General features: G+C 37.6%; 2 protein-coding genes across 5 annotated transcripts in view; one reads left to right on the top strand and one right to left on the bottom strand.

The window, feature by feature from the left end:
- Positions 1 to 25,522, top strand: part of ERMARD (ER membrane associated RNA degradation) — a 40,218-nt gene that overhangs the window by 545 nt on the left and 14,151 nt on the right. The window contains exons 1-9 of one of the 3 annotated variants that reach the window (XM_026705137.2): positions 8,046 to 8,185; positions 10,609 to 10,777; positions 11,076 to 11,215; positions 14,704 to 14,805; positions 16,896 to 16,985; positions 17,262 to 17,359; positions 17,631 to 17,767; positions 21,135 to 21,249; positions 23,301 to 23,403. In XM_026705137.2, coding sequence (XP_026560922.1) covers positions 10,609 to 10,777; positions 11,076 to 11,215; positions 14,704 to 14,805; positions 16,896 to 16,985; positions 17,262 to 17,359; positions 17,631 to 17,767; positions 21,135 to 21,249; positions 23,301 to 23,403 — 954 coding nt within the window. In that variant the 5' untranslated portion in view covers positions 8,046 to 8,185. Of the gene's footprint in view, positions 1 to 8,045; positions 8,186 to 10,608; positions 10,778 to 11,075; positions 11,216 to 14,703; positions 14,806 to 16,895; positions 16,986 to 17,261; positions 17,360 to 17,630; positions 17,768 to 21,134; positions 21,250 to 23,300; positions 23,404 to 25,522 lie in introns of those variants that run through there. The other 2 variants (XM_026705138.2, XM_087937910.1) reach the window with 2 other exon arrangements.
- Positions 1,997 to 8,053, bottom strand: DYNLT2 (dynein light chain Tctex-type 2). 2 transcript variants are annotated; one of them, XM_026705146.2, is made up of 4 exons: positions 7,916 to 8,053; positions 6,188 to 6,397; positions 4,365 to 4,523; positions 1,997 to 2,263 (listed from the first exon to the last, which is right to left on the bottom strand). In XM_026705146.2, the coding sequence occupies exons 1-4, from the start codon at positions 8,012 to 8,014 to the stop codon at positions 2,153 to 2,155; spliced, it is 579 nt and encodes a 192-aa protein (XP_026560931.1). In that variant the 5' UTR covers positions 8,015 to 8,053; the 3' UTR covers positions 1,997 to 2,152. The 2 variants fall into 2 exon arrangements, with proteins under 2 accessions (XP_026560931.1, XP_026560932.1); XM_026705147.2 differs by having other exon boundaries at positions 4,365 to 4,520.

Here is a 25,522-nt window from a genome sequence, read left to right as displayed (position 1 = left end):
GCGTGATTTAGAGCCTGCGCTATAAATGCATTCCTTTACTCGGTCAGATTGCAGTTTTATTACGAGCGGCAGCTGTTTTCTTAAAGGTGTTATTGTCACCATCTGGGGGAGGAATGGGACAACTTGATGCGGCCAACTCCCCACAGCGAATTCACTGCGGGACAATTCAACGATTCAATTTAAGCATTTTAAATAATTTTAAAAACATTTAAATTTTATTAACATGTCATTCATAGTTCATCTTGTCCCTCCTTTTGCATCCTTTAACAATTTTATCCCACTGTTTCTTTGATATTAGGGTACCTTATCCTGCAGCGAGTTGTCTGGGTCGAGTTGTCTTACACCCCACCCCATCTGGCCGTGAACTCAGTGAAGTCCGCAAGTGTATTGAGTCAATATTTAAAAATATATTTTTTTAAAAAAGATTGTTTTATCTTGCCTATTACTTTTTATTAATAACTCAACCCTGCAGTCTAATATCATTCCTCTCCTTCAATCTGTATTTTCTCCACAACAACCATCCTGTGAAGTGAGTTAGGCTGAAAGCGTGTTGACTGGCCCAGTTGCTCAGCCAGTTTTTATGCTGAGGCAGAACTAGAACTCATGGTCTCCTGATATTTTTATTTCTTCTAATCTAGGTAATCAGTGTCCTCCCAGATGTTTGATGATGTATATGTATGTGGAGGCAAGGCACTGAATCAAACTGAGACTCAGTCAAGCCCACTCATAAAACAGAACTAGATGCTACTGCAATCATGTGGGCTTGGTTGCAAATGTTTTAAAATCTTAATGGTCAGCCATGGTGATTGGGAGAAAAACCAAAGAAGCAAAGGCAAGTTACCAGTCTAACAAACACAGTAAGTGTTGCATAAAATATTACCACCCTATCTGGGCTGCAAATATTCAAATCATTGCAAGATGACAGGAAATCCAGAAATGTTTTCTGCCATCTAGTCTAGATTTTTTAAGTCCAAACTAGACAGACCATGACCCCTTGAGTAATTTTTCTTTCCAGATATAAGGTAGGCTTGTACCATTTCCTCTCATTTCACCACCCTCAGGAGAGCCAGTGAAGTTGTGCTCTCCTCTACCACCTCAGCTGATCTGAGAAACTCCCTGCCACTGGGGGGGAGGGGGCAGGTGGGTGGAACAAAGATTGGTGAACCATCGGGAAAAACTGCACTCCTGTTCCCGTTCTGGTTTTTCCCAAGGCCCTCCTCCAAGAAGAAACCATCAGTGTCTCCCAATCAGCTCTACCTTGCCAACAGACATCTGAATTATTCCCTTGTTTCTTCCCCAAACCAGCCACTGCTGTTAAAAGATTTCAAATTTCAGCCTTTATTCCAAAACAGCCAATAGCCACTTGCCTGTTGAGTTCTGCCACCAGCTGATTGGACATAGGGGCCACAGGGAGGGAGAAAAGAGTGGGGATACACCTGTTTCCATTTTCCTTTGCATCAAGCAACCAATGGGTTTCTGGGAAGTGTAGTCAGAAGGTGTGGTGGTGCTGAAGTGACAACTTTAACAAATTTCCATGGGAACAATGGGTCCTGGATTTTGAATGCATTCTGTAAGTTAGCTCTTTTGATCCCAAACTTGTTACTCTATGATGCACTGTTTTACCCAAATTGAAGATTATAAATTATCAAACAGATAATAAGAGTTTTAGCAGTATACAGATATGTATAAAGTCCTAAACTGGACTCAGCTGGCAGGGAAAGTCACTAATTATGATTACTTAACTGACAGATGCTGCAAGTTTGAAAAGATTGCAACCCTGACTATAGGGATGCTGGACAATCAAGAACTTCAAGACTAGTTGTAATCCACACTCTTTCAGCACCATCATAACGTTGGTCACTGAATGAATCATCTTTAACCAAGGACTACCTGTAGACAGTAACAGGCATGCCCAGTTGTTTGATTATCAATACTCAACAGGCAGCAAGGAGTATCACTTTGTCATAAATGTTTTGCACAAAAAGTGTTACAGTGGTAGTGTGGTTGAAGCAAATATATTTATTTGAGCAAATAGAACAAGAAAAATCTCAATATACTGCTACAATGCTTCCTTACTGTTTGTAAGCCATCTAGAGTTGCTGTGAGTGAGTAGGCGGCTATATAAATGTCCACAAATTAATTAAATTATTAATTACTCAAAATAGGAAGCAACTACTAGAGCCACCATAATGTAGTTCTCAGTTTCATATTGTGCTTGGACCCAAGTGTCTCTTGCAACATCCCAGACCCATCTGCTGGCAATCTGGGAAAAAGAAAAGAACAAAGTAACAACAAATTAATTAACATACCTTTTAAAATTATAATTCATAATCACATAACAAATCTATTGCAACAATATATCTTCATGAACATAGCCTAAAATATAAAAGAAGACTCAAATTAAAATCCAATCCCATAATTAATCAAAAGATATAAAGAAAATTAGATTTAGCATTATACAGAAAGCAAAGTTTGCACAAATTCCCTGTACATAAAAAAATGTACTCATGGAAATGGGAATTATATATTGCGGACAGGTATGTAGGCAATGTTCACAATACATGGTTATTTTGCAAAAATTAAAACACATACAATTTACCTCAACATTTAAATTTAAAAACTGATTCACATTTCCCTGAGTTTTTATACTTCAAAAGGAAAAAAAATCCAGAGGTCTATGTAATTTTGTTATAAAAATAATGCAGAATCTTTAAAAGTATGGGGAAAATAACAGTTTTATTTTTGAATAAACATATATATTCATGAGGTGAATTATTGTGAGTTAAGACCATATACATACCAAGGCATTAAAAAATAATTCAGAAAAAAATTCAATCCATGCAGTAGGTCTCAATTCTCTTCCTATTACTGGTGATTCTACTGTATGGCTTTCCAATTGTTTTTAATGTTTGTTTTGGCTGTGTTATTTTTTTATTTTTCAGTACTGTTTTACTTGTAGGCTATCCAGAGTCATGAATGTGAGATGGGTAGCTATATAAATGGAATACATATGTAAATAGGTAACTGTTTTGTACATCCTTCATAGTACCTATTGCTGGGCAAAAGCTTATAGCTAGCTAATCCTTTCAATCCAGACACATCCAAAGCATAAAGAGGTGCTCCAAAATAAGTACATATTGCTGGCACCTTATTTATTTCATTGATGTACAAATGTGAGATGGGTATTAAAATGGCCAACAAACAAAACCAGAAACCAATAAGAAATACAATACTTCCCTTTAAAACCCAATTAAAATCAAGAGATATAAAAAAGCAGGCAAATGAAAGTTATAGATCAATCAGTACAACATCTAGTATAGGTCAAACCATAACTGGATCCCTAAGCATAGGTGGCCATGTCTTTGGAGACTTTCAAAGGGCCAGGGTGGGCAACTATGGTTCCTACGTGGATTTCAACCCCCAGAATTCTGGGAGTTGAAGTCCAAATATTACAAAAAGGCCATAGTTACCTACCCATGCTCTAGGGGAATTCTGGGAGTTGAAGTCCAAATATTATAAAAAGGCCATAGTTGCCTAGCCCTGCTCTAGGGGAATTCTGTTCCAAAGGGCAGGCATTAGAGCAGAAAAGTGTCTCCTGCCAGGAGGTCATCTCCTATCAGATGACATTCCTTAATAGATCACTCTGAAAATACACCATAATTTTATTTGCATCTATACAAGCAATAACACAATACATACTGGATCCCCAGCAAAGCTTTGACAGTAGCCATATTATCTTTGAAATATGGTTCCTCCTTGTCACCACTCAGGGTCAATTCTACTTGCTGTGAATGTTTTAGTACAAGGGCACTTATATTTCTGCAGTTCATATATTTGATGCACATGAGGGCATCTCATCAGTTTGGTAATGAATGTAGCTTACATGTGCATGAGGTAGGAGGGTCCTTTTTACCACAACCTCCATAACATGCTTTTTCTGTCACATCTGATAGAACACTGAGAAGCAACCGGTAACGTGCAACAACTTTAGTCATACTAACTTAGGTAAATAAAGTGCTTCATTTCATCAAGTGAACACAGTAGATCTGATTGGTGATGTGTGCAGAACAGTTTATTACATCTTACCAGTTTCAACCTGAGCTAATTTTCTGCAGATGAATTTGAACTCAATGAAAAAAACAGCTATGATGGCTATTACTTACATGCTTTGCTTGCATTTTTTCCATATGCTGACTGTTCTTGAAAATGCTGGAACATAAGACCTTGTGTATGATTTAACAAGGTAGTCCATTCCACTTTAGTAATCTGATAGGGTCCCATTTGAAAAATAATATTCTGCACAACTGCAACAGGCAAATGTGGGCATTTTTCAGAGAACAGAATAGGGTAGTTTATGTACTTACATGTATTGACTGACCAGTCTTTTGCACAAGAAATAACTGAACTATATACTTGTAACGATCAAACCCCAGATCCTTGACACCTGCTAATATATCTTCTGAGATAGCTGTACAAGTGGGGGCACCATTGATTCCAATATATTTGAAATCTTGAAGTTTCTGCTATTAAGGATCAAACAAAATTACCAATAATTGTAATTAAATATAAATATAAATGGTCTATACAGCACTCATTTAACATTTAAAGCTATTCTATGTTTGATACATCCTGTAGGTATATTGTTTTTCAGTAAAAATAGTATTCAATAGGGTTTGTAACTAAGTGTTTTTAACCAAACCTATGTAATAGGACTGTATTCAGTTTGAAGGTTTGCTTCATGGAACTTTAGCTTTAAACAGGCTATTCACTATCCCACTGATTTTAGAAAAAAATGTCAAACTGCTTTTTGACTGCAATAGAGCACTGTTGCAACTTATTAAAAATAATCCCATTTTAGGAACTATTTTGACAAGTTAAATATAACTTCACAAGATGTTAGAATATATTTGCTTATTATTATTTTAGTTTAGGTTTATATTACTTTAATTTTAGAGATTATATTCCCCAAGGAATTCTATGAACTAATTTGTTAGAAATGTTCAGAATTCAACTGCAAGATCTCTGGTTTGTTCATAGAGGTTGGAATTGCCCATACTGTAGTACATGTTACCAAAAGGTAACAGCTAAATTATGTCAGGTGGTAGATCTTAGTGAAGAAGGGCCCTGTCACTTTCAAAAGTCCACTATTGATGTCCAATACTTTTTACTTCTTGTTTCTTCTTACACAAGAAAGTTCAACACAAAGAGATAACTACTGCTTCTTGCATGGACAAAAATAATTTGAATAGGACAAAGAAGAATGCCAACACTTCCCAACTCACCCTGTAAGGAATCCTTCAATCATCAGTCACTTTTCTTCTGGAAAATACTCAAGGCAGACAGGAAAGAGCTATTACAGGCTATTAGTAGCCAAGTCAGAAGTGCCCCATTTGGGCACTTGCAAATGAACTCATGGGAATTTCAGTAATTTTAATTAAAATCAGTTCATTATACACACACTTCTCCAATACTGCTGATATTTCTATTAGTGTATGACAACATGGAACAAGTGGCTCAAGTGGTTAGAACTCTGGGTTGAAGGTTAGAAAGCCTGCATTCGAGGCCCAAGTGCTGCTGCTTTGCGGGGTTAGCTGCCATCATTCGCTCAACCAGAACATGAAAGGAGCCCCCTTGGGCATCCCCCAGGCAACAGTGATATCAATGGCTAATCCTTTCAACCTGGAAGTGCCTTAAAAGGTGCTTCTCGCACAAATGGGACTGAAGTGTATGAGGATGATGAATAGGCTCCATTTAGACACAATTATTTTTCACATGACTGTTGTAACATCCCCATGGTCACATCAAATTTCAGGTGCTTGGCAACTAGTTTATATTTATGGCGGTTGTACTGTCCTGGGTTTTGGTGATCAGCCTCTGACAAGCAAAATCAATGGAGAAGCCAGATTCACTTAACAACTAAGTTACTAACCTAACAAATGCAATTATGCACTTAACAGCTATGGCAAGAAAAGACATAAATGGGGAAAAACTCACTTAACAAATGTTTCACTTAGCAACATAAATTTTGGGTTCAATTGTCATAACCCAAGGACTACCTGTACTTTAATAAGTTATTTGCCATAAACTACATTTTAAATGAACTTTGCTGTTAATAGGAGATATAACAAAAGTGTTAAATAATATAACTTATGGTTTAGAACCTAATTCTTATTAGAAAATACTTTACCTTTAGAATATCTTCAGCTCTCTTCCTTACTATATGAGACTCACATTTTCTATAAGGTTCCATCCTGTAAGTGTTACCATATTTCTGTCTTGCAAAGCTAGTCTTGAATACTAAGAGCTCATTTTTTGTAAAATCTGTGACGGATTCATCATCTGGGTCCATAGCTGATATGTCATAGCTTGAAGCTCTGTGTTTTCCTGACACTGAAGGCTAAAAACCCCCAACACATAAAGACATCTTTATTTCACTCACAAAATTAAAATGACAAAACTTAAACATAGTAAGAGGGGGTTAGCTTTTTTTTCATCCTGCCCTCATTTTTCATATATAATTCAAGGTAGTTAAAAGACCAATTCTTCCTTTTCCCCACAACCACCCTGTGAGGTTGGTTGAACTAAGAGTGACTGCTCTGAAGTCACCTAGCCAGTTTTTCATGTCCAAGGCAGGAGTAAAATTCACAGTATCCTGATTTATAAGCCAGGATTACTGTACCAGAGTGGCTCTTTAACTGAATGCAATGGAATGTTCTGATTTACAGCCACATAAATTAGTTCTGCATTGTATATATTCCATGTTGCTTAACATGGAACCCCAGAGTTATAATTTTATGAGGGAAGACAAAATTACTTTATTTTCTACACATTGTTTAATCAAACTTCCATTTGGGACATAATCATTACGTTTAAACCATATTGATCTCTTGATCTTGCAGTTGCTTTTCTGAAAAAATTTCAGTCAGCACTTTATATAGTCCCCAAAAGTTTGGACAAACATTGCCTCTCCCAAAGACAAAGATACTCAACAGTATTCAGAGACTCAGACTACAAAACTTTGTCTTTATTTTTGGTGCATCAAAAGTAGCAATCTTATGAATACTTTCCCAAGTGTCTTACCTAATTCAGTACATTTTATATGTTCATTTAAACCAATGTTTTTCAAACTTTAAGATGCTTAATATCTTTAACACATCTTAAAATTGTAAAATTAAAAAAAGTAATTTAAACGAAACGTAATCTTCGTAAATGACTATGTCTTGTCTGCTCAACTTGCAGTGGATGAAGGGTTCATTATAAAGTAGAACAGCGTACTTGACTCAGAGTTGCTAATTAATGGTTCTCCAAGGGAAAGTTTCTATTATGTGATTCATGCATAGGGTACTTGAAGAATTTGTGAAACAGAAACATTCCAATTTGAATGTTGATAGTGTGTTAAGTAATAAAGAGAAGCAAAGATAATATATGTATAGAGAAGCTAGAATGGCATACATTTGAATTATTACAAGGAATAAAATGTACATCTTTACAGTACATAATCAGAATATAGTAGAAACCAACATTAACCCTCCTGAACAGGGTCTCCTTAGATCTGTAACATGCTTGACATAAACCAGAATTTCTCAACCTTCCCTTCTGCTGGCTTAGGGTGTCGAAGTCCCAAGCGTCTTAGAGCTGCCAAGGTTGAGAAAAACTGGTAAGACAGCTTTAGTGTGGTTCACAGCAAGCACTCCTCGTGTAGCTTAACACAACTTTGGACAGAGCCCATATCTACCCAGCGTTTTAATTGAGTAAAAAAAACAAAAGTCCAGCTTTCCAAAATGCAACATCCCAGCAAAAAGGGAGCTTTCCTTGCCGTTCGGCCCCGCCCACTCGGCGGGAAGCCTTCTGACCCGAAGGCCGCCCCAATGTCGCTCCGCGCACGCGCAGATGGAGCCGCTCCGCCTTGTCTTACCCGACCGAGCTGATCTTTGTCTATGTTGCTGTGTTTTCTTCCCCATGCCTGGCCAGCGTGGGAAGGAGTGACGCCCAGCTTTTTTTTGGCTTTATCCATTGGGAACTCCTCCCTTTAGGCAACTGTCTGGAGCGGACGGTGGTTCACTGGCGCAGCAACCGTCCACACACGGACCCGTCAGGAACAGCCTTTCAGAGGCGCGAGGCTGGTCTCTGCCCGTGACGTCAGTAAGCACGAGCTAAGCAACCCAAGAACCAGAACCGAGCTGAGGTAAATGCGCGGCGGACCAGTCTTCCCGCAATCTGGCCGCTCGCCTAAGGGGCGTTGGAGGATTTCTGGGGATTGTAGTTCAACTTTTGGGGCGCGGTGCTAGGAGCGAGAGCGCCTCATATCGGTTCAGATCGACTTTTTTGTTGTTGTTTTCTGCCTTGCCATTTCCTCCTTTTGCTAAACGCCGGGTTAAACAGTTTAAAGGCAAAGTACGTAAACTTTTTGCCATCATACCTTCCTTCCTTCGTTGTCATCTCTAATGTACACACCTCCCCTAAAACTACAAACACCAAAATGAATATAGGAGAACAGTGAAGCTGCAAGAAAGGTGGATTTCAAATGTAATTAAAAGGTTCTTCAGAGGTCCTCTGGACTCTGCTCTGCCCCAAGGGAGGCACACCTCACCGTTTGGGGAACCTGGCTTGGGAAAGGGTTATGTTTGCATGGAGACACAAGGAATGTATCTTCCTTGCAACTTGCCCCTGGGTGTTTTTGCTGCTGTTAAAGCTCCAGTCCTAAGGAAGGAAGACAAATCATGATTGTAATGGAAACTAAATATTATTTCACAGCAGTGGTAGAAAGTTCTAATTTTGCTGGCAACACTTGTGAGTTGTGACTTTTCACAAATTACCGGTAGTGCTTGACTTACAGCCATTTGCTTAGTGGCCGTTCAAAGTTACAAGGGCACTGAAAAAATGAATTATGACCAGTTCTCATATTTAGGACTATTGCAGCATTCTCATGGTCACATGATCAAAATTCACTTGCTTGGCAACTGGCATGGATTTATGACAGTTGCAGTGTCCTGGGGTCATTTTTCAACCTGTCAAGCAAAGTCAGTGGGGATGCAGATTCACTTAACCATGTTTCCAATTTAACAACTGCAGTGATTCACTTAACAACTGTCTTGCTTGGCAACAGAAATGGTGGGCTCAATCGTGGGTCATGAGTCAAGGGCTGCCTACAGGTAAAATTTGTAAAATGAGGCCACCTGCTTTCCTAAGGCAGCCTAGAAAGAACCTAGGTTGTAAGTGGAGAACTACCTGTATTTGCTTTCACCCAGTCAGCTAGACAGAAATGCATCTTAAATACAGAGGTTCTGTGACTGCCTGGCATAATTAGTATTAATGTTGAAACGTTTGCTTAATTGTGACCTTTATTTTGTTGCACTGCATTGTTCTGGGATTACAAAGTAATTGCATTGTGGGTTGGTGCTTTATTTAAAAAAAAGATTCTGATGTGAGGCCTGCATTAGGGTTACTAGTCTGGGCTGTAAAGTTATCAATGACCACAAAAAGGCAGCAATAACATTTTTTGTTTCTCCTATTCAGAAGCTATCTTTCCCTAATGTGAATGAGGAAAAAAAAACTGTTCTGTTTATCCAGAGGAATTAGAAGCATCATCCTTAGGCAATGGGGAATGCATTTATGCACAGCTTCATTACAAGTGGTGGCTGTTTTCTCCCAAATTTATTTATTACGACCATAGTTAGGTCAGCAAATATTAATACGTTGAGGCCCATAATTGGTGAAATGAGTTGGGCAAGGCTCTCCAGGTTGAACTGGAGAGTTCCCTAGAGACTCTCTGGTTAAGCCTACCTTCAGTTGTGGAAGCGTTCCAGATCCAGATGATTGTAACATGGTCAGGAAGAGTTGAGATTTGCAACCCATGATTATTATTGGATACTAAATCTTAAGACATCCTCTGAAATATAAAGAAGAGAAAGATTTTTGGTTGTAAACTCAATTGAATACTTATTGTGTAATAACATTTGACTAAATGACACAATAAAAAAGCATTTTCTTAGACCCAGCACATCTTTCATCTGCAGTACTGATATTTATTTATACTAAAGGATTGTCAAATGATTTTATTCAATCCTATTTGTAGAAGGTGGGTATAACAGGTGTTATATAACAGTGTGGAAAAAGTTCATAGCAGGGCTGTTTGCAAGATACTTTCAGCTCCTGAAACCTGTGGGTAAATGCCCCACATGTACAGAGTAGTTTTAAAAATATTTTAAATTATAATAAAAAACATAAGCAGGTATTATTTATGATATCTTTAGGCTGACAAGTAGGGAGGAAAAATGCTGTTGCAGTGCCTACCCAAATACCCATGATCTTTCTCGATTACATTAACTTTCATCCTACAGAGGGAAAGTCAAAAATATCAAACCATCAAAAAATACAAAAATTGGATAGGAAAAAAAAATCAAAATGTCAAATCTCCATGTAATACAATTGTCAGCATTGGAATTTTATTTTCATTTTTGCCACTGTTTAACCATGGGATGTAGCAATATGAAATACTGATAAAATATGTAAAAGTAATTCTGACAGTAATTACGTTCACAAACAAAATAAGTGAGGCTGTAAGAGTTCCCTTTTTATCTCTCCATTTGCCTTTTTATTTCATTTCAGATGTTCTTAGCTGATCCACCATCTACCTGCCTTTCCCCTACAGTGTATTATATGATTTGTCAAGCCGGATTTGAGAGGAAATCAAGCTGTGCTCTCAGTAGTTTTATGTGTGACACTGGTGAAATAAATTGGGAATTCATCACAAAACATATACGATATGGACAGCAAGGTCTCTATTGCTTTTAAATGTAGTATATTGCTATACTTGGGACAGTAAGACATGTTTCTGAATTAGCATATGCAGTGAAGATCTTTTAATTGTTGGGGGGATCTTTTTGTTAAAAATAATAGAATTCCTAATTTTAGTTATTTAGTTTCAATGACTGTAAGGGTATTATTTAAGATTTTCTACAAAAAAGGGAAAATCCTTAATGAGTTTAGAGGAACCCCTTCAGGAGAAAATATTTTTTTATATTTAGCAGTACTTGACAGTATTCTTGAACTGATCGGTTGTTTTTGTTTTTTAGATCCAACACTGGATTATATCAATAGTGTGAGATCTTTAGGTCCTTTATGTGAATCTATTCACTTGCATTTGAAATCACTTACAGTGGAACAATTTGAAAACCAGTTTGTGGTGTGGCTTCAATGGACAAACTGCCCAGAGGTAGGAAAATGTTGGATTGGATTGGATCCCTGTTCCAAATTTATGGATGAATACACATACATAAATAAATACATACATACATACACATTTCTTCAGCGTATGGCAGGAGTCCCCAACTCCCAGTTCATGGACCGGCATCGGTCTGCAATATGCCAGAAACCATGCCATATAAACAAGCAAAGTCCCGTCCACAGGATGCAGGTAGCACACCCATGCACCCTCCAGTCCACAGAAAAACCTCTCTCCACTGAATTGGTCCTTGGTGCTCAAAAGGTTGTGGGCTTCTGGAGAATGGCATACCATACATGAACTTGAAATATATATTAATATTTCACCTAGCTTAAAAAACACAATAAACGAATAATATTAAATGGAGATATATTCACACACTGTAGCCAGTTATAAATACGTTTTGGTAGGAAAAATTAGGCTTTGAGACTACAACAGCACAGGGTTCTCCAAATAGGCAATATTCTCTCAAAAATGTGTTTTGACTTCAAAAATACTAGTGAGTCTAGGATATTTATTCTGATAATGTATAGTTCTCTGGGTTTTCCACAAAGGAATTGTGCTCTGATACAGAGATGGTTACCCCCGATTTAGAGCTGTGATAAAATTGTCCATCCAAATGGAAATCAATTAGAAAAAAAGAAAGCAAATCATTCAGGCCTTCTCTCCCATGTAACTAAAATAAATCTAGAGCAGTGGTCGCCAACCGGTGGGCCGTGAGAAAATTTTGGTGGGCCGCAGAGAAATGTCCCCCCAAAACACCCCCCAAAGCCTGCCTACCCGCTGGCTCCCACTCTTCAGCCGAGCAGTACAGCCCTCGCTGGGCAGGACAAGGTAATGGTGCTATTGCAGCAAGAGTGGGATGGCACAGGCGGGCTGAAGCAGCAATGGAGATGGCCGGAAGGTGCAGGAATGCCGCTCTACTTGCAACTGCGTGGCACTCCCACACCTTCCAGTTTGCATCTCCTGGCCTGGGCTCTTCCTCGATGGCCATGGGCTGTAGGGACATCCCAGGGCAAGAAAAATACTGGCTGGTGGTGGTGGGAGGGGGCGGAGTGGGCAAGTCTGCGCTCACCATCCAGTTCAGAGGTCCAGAATGGGGTGTCGGCATCAGTTTTCTCATCCCTCTTGGCGCTCTGCTCTGCTGCCCCCCCCCCCACACACACACACAGCCCCAGCCACTGCTTCCCAGGGAAAGCACAGGAAAGGCAAGCAGAAACATAGATCTTGCTGGGACGAAAGAGCTGAGATCGAGGAAGGAATAGGCAAGAGAAGATGGAAACTGCTGCCTTTGAAAAGCGCCGCGTTCTGTTCCCTGTGTCTTCCGATCTCTGCTCTTTCACCCCAGCAAGAGCTGTTTCTGCTTGCTTGCTTTTCCGGGGGGCGGGGAGGGGGAGCAGAGATGTCAGGGTGAAGAATTGCGAGCGAGCACCAGAGAAAGGCAACACACCTTTCCAAGAAAGGAAAAGCCAACACACGTTTCCAGCCCACTCTCCTTTGTCCCGAAGTAAGATTGAGTGGGGGGAAGGGTAGGAGGAAAGGAGAATCCCGGTTGGCTTTCCTTTGGCATGGGATGGGGGGGAGAGACCAAATGCCCAGACCAAAAGAGTACTGAGGAAGACGGGTTCCTAATAACCAGCCTGTTTGTGCAGTCGAGTGCTCCAGCTTTTCTAGACTCGACACCCGCCCCCCTTCAGCCTCCACACGGAGGGATCCTTCTCTGCTTGGAAGTGACAGGAGAAACCTGGAGCTTAGCCTTGGGGGGTCCTCTTCTTATGTGGAGGCTGAAGGGGGGGGGTGTTGCCTGGTTATTAGGAGCCCGTCAGCGATTCCAGCCCGGCCCTCCTTCCCTCCCCCAATTAACTCCAGGCAGCCACACCTGGCAAAGGAAGGAGAGGTTTCCTCTGACTTGGGGGAGATATGAGATGGCTCTGCTTTTCTTCCATTTGTGGGGAGCCGGTTCCTCCCTGTCCAGATCTTGCCAGCCTCCAGGTACCATGTGACTTCTTAAATCCTCCCTCTTCCCCCCCCCCCAAGGATGAGAGAGGCCTTTCCCTTCACTCTGCCCCACAGTTATGATTAAGCATTTATGATTTTGTTATAATTAAATATGTATGTATGGTATATATAAGCGAAAACTTAAGCGAAAACTTAAGAAAACATGTATGTATATGTATACGTATACATACATGCATACATCAGCTTTGTTCGGGTATTTTCCCACATTATTATAGTTGTGCTTTTAAAGTTTTAGCAACGTTTCGGCAGAATCTCATCTGCCATCATCAGGCTTCTGTATAGCGTTCGTCTGTGAGTTAGACTTTCACAGCCGTTCCTGTTTTAAATTTGATGCTAACCTACTACTGTGCCAGAATGGTTTTTTCTTCATCCTGATTGGTTGGGAGTCTTGGTCTGTGTTTATTGGTCTTGGAGTTTGCTGTGTTCTGCTTGATTTGGTGTTTCTAATATCTTCTGTCTGTTTTGTGGCTTTTTTTGGTCTTGATTGGCTGGTAACATTGTGTTCCTGTATTGGAGGCTTTTAGTGCGGTTTGGCTCTGAGTAAACAGACAGCTATCATTTATTAGGAAGCTAGGTTTCACCTGGGTGCCTGGTTGGGGTGTGTTTGAGCAGGAGGTATGGGGGGGGGTCTGTTTGTGCCCAGGTGTTTGCCTGGCTTGTGGTGTGGCGATTTTTTTGTTTGTGAGTACAAGCTTCCCAACCAATCATGATGAAGAAAAAACCATTCTGGCACAGCAGTAGGCTAGCCCCAAATTTAAAACTGAAACAGGTGTGAAAGTCTTGACTCACAGATGAACACAATACAGAAGCCTGATGATGGCAGATGAGATTCTGCCGAAACGTTGCTACAACTTTAAAAGTACAACTATAATGACATGGGAAAATACCCGAACAAAGCTGAATACCACGCATGTAAGTACCCACAAAAACTTAAGAATATATGTGTGTGTGTGTGTGTGTGTGTGTGTGTGTGTGTGTGTATGTATGTATGTATGTATATAATAAAAATATTTTTAATATTAAATTTATATTTAATATAAGAAATAAAAATTTTATATTAAATATATTATCTTTTTAAAAAACATTGTATTAGTGGACCTCGGGATTTAAAATTCTGAGTTTGGTGGTCCCCGAGGTTGAAAAGGTTGGCAACCCCGATCTAGAGCAATTTATTTTGTAGCTACTTCATGAACTGTATAAGATAGCTGATAGGATTTGGTGGATGGTTATAGTTATTTTGATAATTTTTTGGTCATTTCCAATTCTGTAGCAGAAACATACTGTATTTTTTGGTGTATAAGATGCACTTTTTTCCCACCCCAAATTTGGGTGGAAATGTCTGTGCAAATTATACAGCAAATGTAGCCAAAGCCCCACCTACCCACCGGCCCTCACCCTTCGGCTTCTGCCTCCCAGCAATTTGCCTTACACTTAATTTTTCCATCTTGAATAAACTACAGATATTTCTGGAAATGCTTGATACCATAAAGAATCCACAGGATGCAGCAGTTGCACTCAGTTTAATGAAGCTTACGTCATGTTTGGAACGAGCCTTGGGTGATGTAAGTGCTAAAATATTGGAATATGTCAAACTTCAGGTCAATGAGATCCTTTTTTACACTCAAGGAATCAGTGTTTCATTTCCTTGTTTATTAATTAAAAGGTCACCGATTGTTCGGTATGTAGAATTTGAAACCTCTCTTGGAGTTATAAATCTTGCAATATTAAAAGCAATGATCCAAAGCACTCTATTCTGTATGACTAATACAATATGCACCCATAAATACTCCTATAATACATTTACAGAAAGCTAAGCAAAGTCAGTCAAGTTTTGATAAATAACAGTTCATAGACATATTTATTTGACAACTTTTACTTTAATCTCAATGGGGCTTATCCCATGCTAGATGTGTCTTACATTACAGTGCAAATTCATTACAATGTCTCAGTCTGGAAGCTTTAGGCCAAGAAGCAGGGAAGTCAAAAAGGAGCAATCTTCTAATTATACCTCATTACTGGGCAGTTTTTAGCTGGAGCATTTTTAATATCAATAACAATGAAGAATCCATTTTAGTTTTTTTGTGTATGATAAACCTGATGTCTTACAATAATAACTGAGTTTTCTGCAGTCCTTCAGTTCATGTGCATTTGGGAGTAAAGACAAGACTATCAAAGCATTCATAGGACTTTTTTTTTATTTTAACAACCTGGTAATCCCTTGCATGGGGTGGAGTCGAGGTGACTGAACCAAGCTCAGGCGTTTAGCATTCATAAGACAATAAACCAGGTGGATTCACAATTAAAGATTGTTGGGCAACTTCCCCAATTGCTTCAAATCATTTCAGCCAAAAAGATTTACTAATAGCACCACTTAGCTTACATCCATGTTTTTGGGCTCCTGATTTGAGCTATCTTTGGATGCATCTTCTTGCAAAAGTCTACACAGGCAGGTATAAGCCACACTTTGTAATGCTTTGATGATCCAAGAATTGATATGAAGTTACTTCATGCTTCTTTGCTTGGATGAAATAATTCATTTCCAATGAATTATGAAAACATAATGTCATTATGTTTCTGTGCTGCTTTGCTTCAAATTACCCTTTAAATATAAAAGAGGAATTTGATATGATGCTTTTAACAAATACATTGACAGAATGTATTGGATCCAGAATTGGATCAAATTTTAATAGGACCGGAGGAGAAACTGATTAAAAATTCTATAATTATTTATTGATTATTAGAATGGAAGAGGAGGAGGTAAAGGAAACCGTGATAGCTTGGGCTAACAATTTTGGGTATTCGATAGAATTGGACAAATGGCAAAAGTTGTGGAACAGAAACTATAAATTAACAACATCCACCGCATATAAAGTAAACACATACAAAATGTCTTATAGATGGCACTTTCCCCCAGCAAAATTAGCTAGAATGTTCAAGAATATGTTGGCCAAGCGTTGGAAGTGCAACCAAACCCCGGGCTCGTATTACCACATGTGGTGGACATGTCCGAAAGCAAAAAATATTGGACTAAAATACAGACCTAGCTAGAAAAAATGATAAAGGAACATATAGATTTAAAACCAGAAATTTTTCTGTTGGGCATCATACCAAACAAATATAGTAAAAAGAATGCATATTTAGTAATAATTGTATCAGCAGCAGCCAGAATAGTGTTCGCACAACATTGGAAGGGCAAGGAGATCCCCACAGAAGAAAATAACAAGATAACAAAAATGTTAGAATGCGCAGAAATGAATAAACTAATATTTGAAATTAAAAGGAAAACTGAATATTTTGAGGTATGGGATCTGTTTTATTGATGGTTAAACGAGCGAAGCAGGAGTTAGAACTTCAAAAACTATAAGAGAAAGTTTAATTTTAATTTTAAGGTTGACCGCTGTAACTTATTAATTTTAATTAATTTTGATTAGTACTAACAATATTTATCAACATTATGAGGGAAAACCAGTGTTATTATATGTTTATTATTAGAGAATACTATTATTATTACCATGATGAATATTATTCAAAAGAATTGTAACCAGGCAACACACTGTCTATATGCATTTTGAACTTGTTCTTTCTATTTATATTTAAAAAATACATTGACTGGGAAGAGAAAATATTCAGAGTGAAATATGTTGCCTTTTAGGTATTCTTATTAATTGGGAAAGACTGTCCTTTTCTTTTAAGAGATTTGCTTGCATCTCAGGAATTCGTTTCTATCTTTGGGCAACCAGTGGTGAGTATTAGATTTTTAATTTCTAATTAAAAATGTTTAACTATTAAATATATTTACATTTATTTAAATACACTTTATTTTTCCTTAATGGCAGACTTTGAACAATATTAATATAACAGGGCTGTTAGTAAATATTGAATAAAAATGGGGTAGGTGATATTTAAATAAAGATTGGAAGGTGGCATCCAGTGAGTCAGGTTTTATAGAGAGGTTTTACAGGATAGGAAATTTGTGTGGTTCACTTGTTCTGCACTATTTACTTTTTGTTCAAATTAGATGGATGTTCTGAAGGTGTTCATTGGGTCTCCAGATAGTCTAAATCTTCGTAATATTTTGTGGCACGGATTTGTGTCAGCTAAAGAGATTCCTGTCAAGTAAGTAAAATTAATTGTGATTCTTTTGTTCTAGTTGCTACAGAGTTAGAAACATAATTGAACAATAATTGAAGGAAGATTTATTAATTTAGAAAGGAATAGACTATTCATATCTAAATGAGATGCCAGTAATTAATTGTGAAGGATTGTAATTTATATTTTTATGAATACTTCTATTTCAAGACATTTGAATATTTATTTTAACTTTATTCTTTGGGAAAGATTGATGTGGTTACATTTTCTACTGCATTGTATATCTTATTTTCCATAGATATTTCTCCATGCTACTTTTTTTAACAGCTGGATTGGGGCAACTGCTTAATAATTACTGCCTTCAGGCTCACTCTGCTTTAATTCATCGACCCTATGTATCTTTCATTCACTTGAAAGAGCTACATATATTTCCAGGTATTTGTTTTCATGGTTCACTGTTGAAGATGGTTCATAGCTATCATCTTAAAATATCTCTCTCTCTCTCTCTCTCTCTCTCTCTCTCTCTCTCTCTCTCTGTGTGTGTGTGTGTGTGTGTGTGTGTGTGTGTGTATATAAAGTTTTCGCGAGTACTTACATGTATGGCATTCAGCTTTGTTTGGGTATTTTCCCACGTCATTGTAGTTGTGCTTTTAAAGTTGTAGCAACGTTTCGGCAGAATCTCATCTGCCATCATCAGGCTTCTGTATAGTGTTCATCTGTGAGTCAGACTTTTACAGTGGTTTCAGATTTAAATTTGGGGCAGCCTATTGCTGTGCCAGGATGGTTTTTTCTTCATCCTGATTAGTTGGGAGTCTTGGTCTGTGTTTATTGGTCTTGGAGTTTGCTGTGTTCTGCTTGATTGGTGTTTCTAATATCTTCTGTCTGTTTTTTGGCTCTTTTTGTAGCTTGATTGGCTGCCGGCTTCTGTATAGTGTTCGTCTGTGAGTCAGACTTTCACAGCCATTTCTGTTTTAAATTTAATTTAATTAATGATGGCAGATGAGATTCTGCCGAAACGTTGCTACAACTTTAAAAGCACAACTATAACGACGTGGGAAAATACCCGAACAAAGCTGAATACCATACATATAAATACCCACAAAAACTTAAGAAAACAAATATGTATGTATGTATGTATGTATGTATATTTATTTTGAAGTTATTTCGGTTTCACTTTTAGCTAGCTCTTCCCCATTGACTTTGCTTGTCGGAAGGTTGCAAAAAGAGATCACAAGACTCCAGAGCACTACAATCTTTATGCAAATGTATCTTCCTGGAGTTAAAGCTGTGTTCTAGGTACAAAGAACATTAAAAAGTGAATTAATTTATTTGGTTCTGGTGAGTATGTACATATGGACATCACCTATGGCCAATTCTATATGTTCTACAGATGAGGGATGGGTTTGTCTGAGTTGTAGATACAACAGGAAGATAGCCAGCCATCTTACCAAATCTGCTTCCAAATGGGGATTGAAGAGTTGTCAAATGTTTTCTCATATAGATCAAGCCAGTTGGAAATTACTGGAGAACACTAAATTGAGAAGGAAAACTACAACACCTGTGGAGTCTGTGCATTTGAAAATAAATGACTGATATACAGGTAGTCCTCAACTAGCAACAGTTTATTTAGTGAACAGCTTGTTTGAAGTTACAACAATGCTGAAAAAAGTTACTTGTGACCATTGCAGCATCCCTATAGTGATGTGATTTACATTTGGATGCTTTACAAGTGATTCAAGACTGGAGTCTTGTGATCTCCTTTTGCAACCTTCTGACAAGCAAAGTCAATGGGGAAGACAGATTCACTTAGCAACCAGGTTACTAATTTAACAAATGCAATGATTCACTTAGCAAATGTGACAAGAAAAGTTGTAAAATGGAGCAAAACTCACTTAACAAATTTCTCAATTAGCAACATAAATTTTGGGCTCAATCATGGTCGTAAGTCAAGGATTACCTGTATTCACGGAACACTTTTTAGAGGTGTGTTTAAATGTAATAGATTTTAGAAGCATGTAAAGCAGTTTGAGTTGAACCATTTACATTCAAAGTAATCCCTATCAAATGTGTGGCAATTGTTTCAAATGCAAAGCTGGCTGCATTAGTCAGTTTGGAAGATTTTCAAGTTGGACTGAGCTGTTTTGAATGCAGACATTTAAGAAATAGCCTACAGAGGGATTTTCAATTTCAAGACTGATGTTTTGAACTCCGAATTATTTGAATTATTAAAAATATACAATGTAACATAAAATGCATAAAAGAAGCAGAAGAAAACAAGTGATACTTCAGAGAAAAGAATGACATTATTATGGATTCTCAAACTTTTTTTAAGCCACATGTTTGTCTGAAAGAGCTAGAAAAACAAAAACTCCAATTTTAGGTCAGGCTTTTCCAAACAATGGGTGTGAGGGGCTTAAATGTGTTTGTTTGTCTGTTTACTTCTCTTGCTTAAATCTGTTATATAAAAAATCATTAAAATACCACTTCATTGTTGCTGTTCATGATCAGTACGGTAGCGGTAGTTAAGTTGTCCAGTTGATACGTGTGATCTTTATTGGTAACTGGTATCTAAATTTTCTTTTTATCCTTCTTGCTCTCGGCCCATTTTGCTTTTGAGTCATATGTTTTAAATTGTAAATCTGAAAACAGATACTGTCTTAGAATTCATTAGATTAAATTAAAATTCTTTATTGGTCAAGTGTTGGACACACAAGGAATTTATCTTGGTGCAAATGCTCTCGATGTACATAAAAGAAAAGATACGTTTGTCAAGACTCAAGAATCATAAGGTACAACACTTAATAATAGTCATAGGGTACAATAAGCAATCAAATCATACTAGAAAACAGTCAATATAAATCGTAAGGATACAAGTGACAAAGTTACAGTCCTACAATCACAAGTGGGAGGGGAGGGGTGATAAGGAGTGATGAGAAGATTAACAGTAATAGTGCTGACTTTGTAATAGTTGAACAGTGTTGAGGGAATTATTTGTATAGCAGAATGATGGCTTTCAGGAAAAAACTGACCTTGTGTCTAGTTGTTCTGGTGTTCAGTGCTCTATAGCATCATTTTGAGGGTAGGAGTTGAAATAGTTTATGTCCAGGATGTGAGGGGTCTCTAAGACTAAATATTTTCACAGCTCTCTTTGACTCGTGCAGTATACAGGTCCACTATTGAAGGCAGGTTGGTAGTAATCGTTTTTTCTGCAGTCCTAATTACTCTCTGAAGTTTGTGACTATCCTGTTGGGTTGCAGAACCAAACCAGACAGTTATAGAGGTGCAGGTGATAGACTCAATAATTCCTCTGTAGAACTGGATCAGCAGCTTCTTGGGCAGTTTGAGCTTTCTGAGTTGGCGCAGAAAGAACATTCTTTGTTGTACTTTTTTGATGACGTTTTTGATGTTAGGTGTCCATTTTAGGTCTCGTGATATGATAAAATCTAGAAATTTGAAGGTCCCTACTATTGATACTGTGTTTAGTATTGTAAGAGGTGGTAATATGGGAGATAGTATGGTCTTATTTCTATTCAGCCTCTGGGAACATCTTTGTGAGAAGGAGGGTAAAATAAGATAAAATGATTCAAATACAGAATGCTTTGCTTTGGTTTTTTTAATGTGTTTCTGCTGTAGGAAAATCTTCTTTGAAAATGTAAAAAATCAGTAAAGATGCACTAGATTTGGCATTTGAAGATTATCTTAATACCATAGATTTTAATTATAATTTTTCTCCACAATAATTTTTTTTTATAATGCAACAAAAGTTCAGTGTCAATGCAAGTTCCTCTCTTCTGTTTTACAGATCTGAATCAAGAACTCTTGTCATTGGCTGAGGAATTAGTAACAAAATCTAATATTGTGCTAAAGACTATGATCCCTTTTTGGATTGCTGCAATAACTTCATTCCAGCAGGCAAGGTAACAATGTTAATGTGTAGTTTAATGTAATTGGAATGCAGGGCATAATTTATTAGAGGTCATTTACCTATTGCCCATAAGTTGTCATTCCTTGCAATCTTTGGCATAAAATTCCATAGGACCTAGGACAAAAAGTCCTGACTAATTCATCCCAGCCGACTTGATGCAGGACAACTTTCCGCGGTCAATTCAACACGGGATAACTATCTATTTAACACAACAGGAGGAAGCTTTTATTCCCCATCCATGCACCTTTTGCTGAATATCAGCAGAGGAGATGATACATTCATCCCCCTAAGTATTGAAAAACTATGAGGTGTATTTGAGTCAACAAGTAACAAAGGCAACTGTAATCAAGCAAGAGGATCAGTGTGATGACAAGAGAACACTTCCCTGAACATGTGCTACATCAAAACAATAGAAATGTTCAGTTTTCTAATCTTTCTTATGAAAGTGGGAGGAATTTCTCTGTCCATCTACAAAGGAGGTTCTGATCACAATAAAGTAATGCATCACCAGGAACTAGTCCAATATGTGTTGCAGTGTATATTTTATATGTATGCATATATGTATTATTCCTTGGAATGAAAGCCAGCAGTCTTCAAGATGCCTATCAAATTAAGGAAAGGAAAAGTGATTGGAAATTAAGAGACTAGTGATTATCAAGTCATGACAGGGCCTCCTTGAATTAGTATCTGGTTGGGATAGGCAAGGTGATTTCTCAACTTGAACCTCATGTGTGGAACCCAATTAAGTTGGCAGACGAGTTTCATTCCAGGACTGGTTATTGGACATACATTATAATTATACATAAAATGAATTTATTAGGAAAACTGGATAGAGTGTTTCTAACCTACTATTATAGCCCTTTCTTCTAAACCACCTTCAGATCAGAAATGGTTCTGCTGTAATCCATCCAATTTGATACTTGCCACTACTATCTGCATTTGATCAACAGCAGCTTGGAAATATTTAATTTTCAATATTAATAAATCAATATTTGTTGAATGTTTTTCCTCCCCAATATTCCATTAGGCCATATTTTCCTTTTTTCTCTCTCTCCTTGTTTTCAGTGTTCATTGGCAATCCATCCTCAATAAGTTTAGCCCATTTATCTTTGTATTGTGCATATCCCAGTCACAAAGAAAGGGTTTGTATCAATATAATAAAAATGTTCTATGGAACATCAAAACAAAAGGCATAATCATGGCTAGCACTGTTAATTAGGCAAAAAAGAAGTGGCATTCTTTTCTATAGAATACCTGCCCTGTCTATTCATTGGTGTTATTTTAAAAAAGGAAACCAAATTAAGGGAGCTGTATAATGGCTCCCAGGCCAAATAAAATTAATTTTCAGATAATTTGACTGTTTGTTTACATTTTGATCTATATAAAAACCACCTTCTGCTTTTTTTTTGCAGCCTGAATGGTCTGTGATTAGTGTATGTTGGAGATTTGTAGTTATTTTGAGAAGAGATGCCTGCTGGAGCTTTTATTCAGAGTTGCACATCCATTATATCATTGTCTCGGGGTGAGTCGGCTGCAGAGAGTCGACTGGGGCTTGTTCCACAGCAAGTTGTCTTGAGGCTGTGGTATGTTGTCCTGCATCGAACTGGCCACATTGTGTTAACCAGGTGGAGACCCATTATACCCTTGTCCTGGGATGAGTTAACTGTGGCAAGTTGGCTGGGGCTTATCTCACATCAAGTTGGCCATGGCAAGTCGGCTGGGACAAGACCCATTATAACATTTTCCCGGGACAAGTCAGCCATGGCAAGTGGGCCAGGGCTTATCCCACAGTGAGGTGCCCCTCGGCGAATCAGCCATGGCAATTTAGTCATGGCCAGTCAGCTACAGCAAGTTGTCCCATTCTGCATTCCATAAGCTACTGTTGTTTGGTAGAATCTAAGGACTACCCCATTCACTGACCAATTAACAGTATGTTCCAAGCACAGTAAGATTCTCTATTATCACAGGTTATGGCATCTGAATAGTTTTTAAAAAGTTCTGTATAAAGTAAGAACAACATGTGCTGCTCAATATTTATTTCAGGTATGCAGATTGTGTCATTTTGCTACTTCCTCAGCTGGAAGGTGGGCTTAGAGTACTCTTTACAGCAGTTAATAAATGTCCAAGCAGACTAATGACAGCTGAGGTAAATATTTTTATTGTTATCCATATGTTTTTTTTAAAAAAAACATCAAAATTTGTTGAAAATTATGCACACTATATTTCAGATTAGTCTTTATATATGAATGCTTTTATGTTGATACCATTGTTTAAATTGCTTAAGTTATTTATAGGTCTTTGCTCCATAATCCCCTTTGACAAAGGAATTTATGTAACACATTATGTTTTTACCCAGTAAAAATATGCCTACTGGCATTTGAGACATTTTCTCTCATCAATCTGTACATGAAAGTAATTTGAATCTGTTCAATTATTGTTCCCCTTAACTGCTCAGTGAAGTGTAAAATGTGGCTCATTGCTAAGGCACATTTTAATGTTAGAATTACATGTTTCCCTCCTTTTTCCACATCCTATTCTACTGTAGTACGTCACAATGTGCAAAAGAAATAACTTTGAGTTACTCTTCATTTACAAACAAATACCTTACACCATAATTTACAGTACATTATTATACCTGTCTGCCTCCTTGCAGGGCATTAGTATCCTGTTTTAACTTACAATTTTTGCTGAAAACTGAACCTTGGGGCCAGTCATCCTCTCTCAGTCATATGAAGCAGGCAATGGCAAGCCACTTCAGAAATCTTACCAAGAAAACTACAAGGACCTGTCCAGGCAGTTGCCAAAAATAAATACCATCTCAAAGGCATGCATATATAAATAAATAAAATATAAACTAAATACTTTATGCACCTTGCTGCATTCCTAAAATTGTTTATTATCAACTTTTCTGCTTTCTTCCTGCAAGTTATGATTTGTGTAAAATGCAGGATGGACAAATAAAAGAGGGACCATAAACTATTTCACATTCATATTATTCCTTAGGGCAGAATGCTGAAAATATTTCAAGTTTTAGTCAATTAGAATACAATCCATTCAAAATGAATGTGGTTGTTTGTTCCAAGTTCATAATAAAATAGGTTTTTATTTAATACAACCGGTATGTATTCGTTATACTCAGGGTACAATATAGGTGGAGAATCATCAATGCAGATAAGCGCAGTCCAGAAAAATGAACAATTTTGGACCCACCACTCCAATAAATTAAAAACTCAACCAGTATAAAGCCCAAAAGTCATAATAAAAACAAAGAGGCATTTTAAAAATATCCCCACTCTTTTTTTAATTGCTGTCTCCGTTAAGAGCATGAAAGAAACCCATATGGGGTGGTATGATTCTCTTCCAATTCTGTACACATCTTACAACAGGGGTGTCAAACTCATGGTCTGCAGGCCAGATGTGTCATGCACTGGCCACGCCCACCCCGGTTTAGCGAAGGGGAAAAGGTTGTGATACGTCACATGATGACAATGTGTCATTTCAAGTTGAGACACCCCTGTCTTAGAACCTCAAGATGTACAAGATTCCAGCCTCTGTCAATGTACGTACAAACAGAATATTCCCAAATCTATCCATATATTGCTCTACAGTAGTGTTTTCCAGCTTTGAAAAATTTCAGGGCATAGACTTCACAATCACCATGCTGACTCAGGAATTTTAGGTAAGGAAGTCTGCATATCAGGAAGTTGCCAAGTTTCAAAAATCTTATTCTAGGGGCTGAAAAGATTCCATAAGAACTGGGAGATGGAATCTCAATCTTCATTTTTCTCCAATGTTTGTCTCTGGCTTTGGTGAAGAAATTTTCAAACAGTTTTACAGTCGTAAGGAACCCACAGCATTGCAGCTTTAGCATATTTGAGATGGAGAAGTGACCAGGTGAATATAGATTTTAGTCCTCTGTATTGTCTTAGAGAGAAAGGAGAAGTTAGCAACTACTTTCAATATTATGCAGGTTGTATTGTTCCCAGAAAAAAACTTATTTGTTACTGATACAGTATTTATGCAGCTTGGCTATTATTGTTGTTGTTGTTGTTATTGTTATTATATTTTTATCCTGCCTTTATTACTTTTACAAGTAACACAAGGCAGTGAACAAAACTGTTTTTATTACTTAATGTCAGAAAGCTGTATAGAAATGCACGACCACATTCTAGCCTCTACAAATATTATTTCCAATTATATATAAAGTAGGTTTTATTCTGGAAATGAAATGTTAGAAATAGTAATATTTTTCTTTCATTATATTC

This window comes from Pseudonaja textilis, chromosome 1 (genome assembly GCF_049901715.1).
Source record: "Pseudonaja textilis isolate UNSWEBS1 chromosome 1, rPseTex1.2, whole genome shotgun sequence".
Taxonomy (NCBI): Eukaryota; Metazoa; Chordata; class Lepidosauria; order Squamata; family Elapidae; genus Pseudonaja; species Pseudonaja textilis.
Note: the sequence above shows the minus strand (reverse complement) of the source record. Positions and strands in the feature narration are given on the sequence as shown.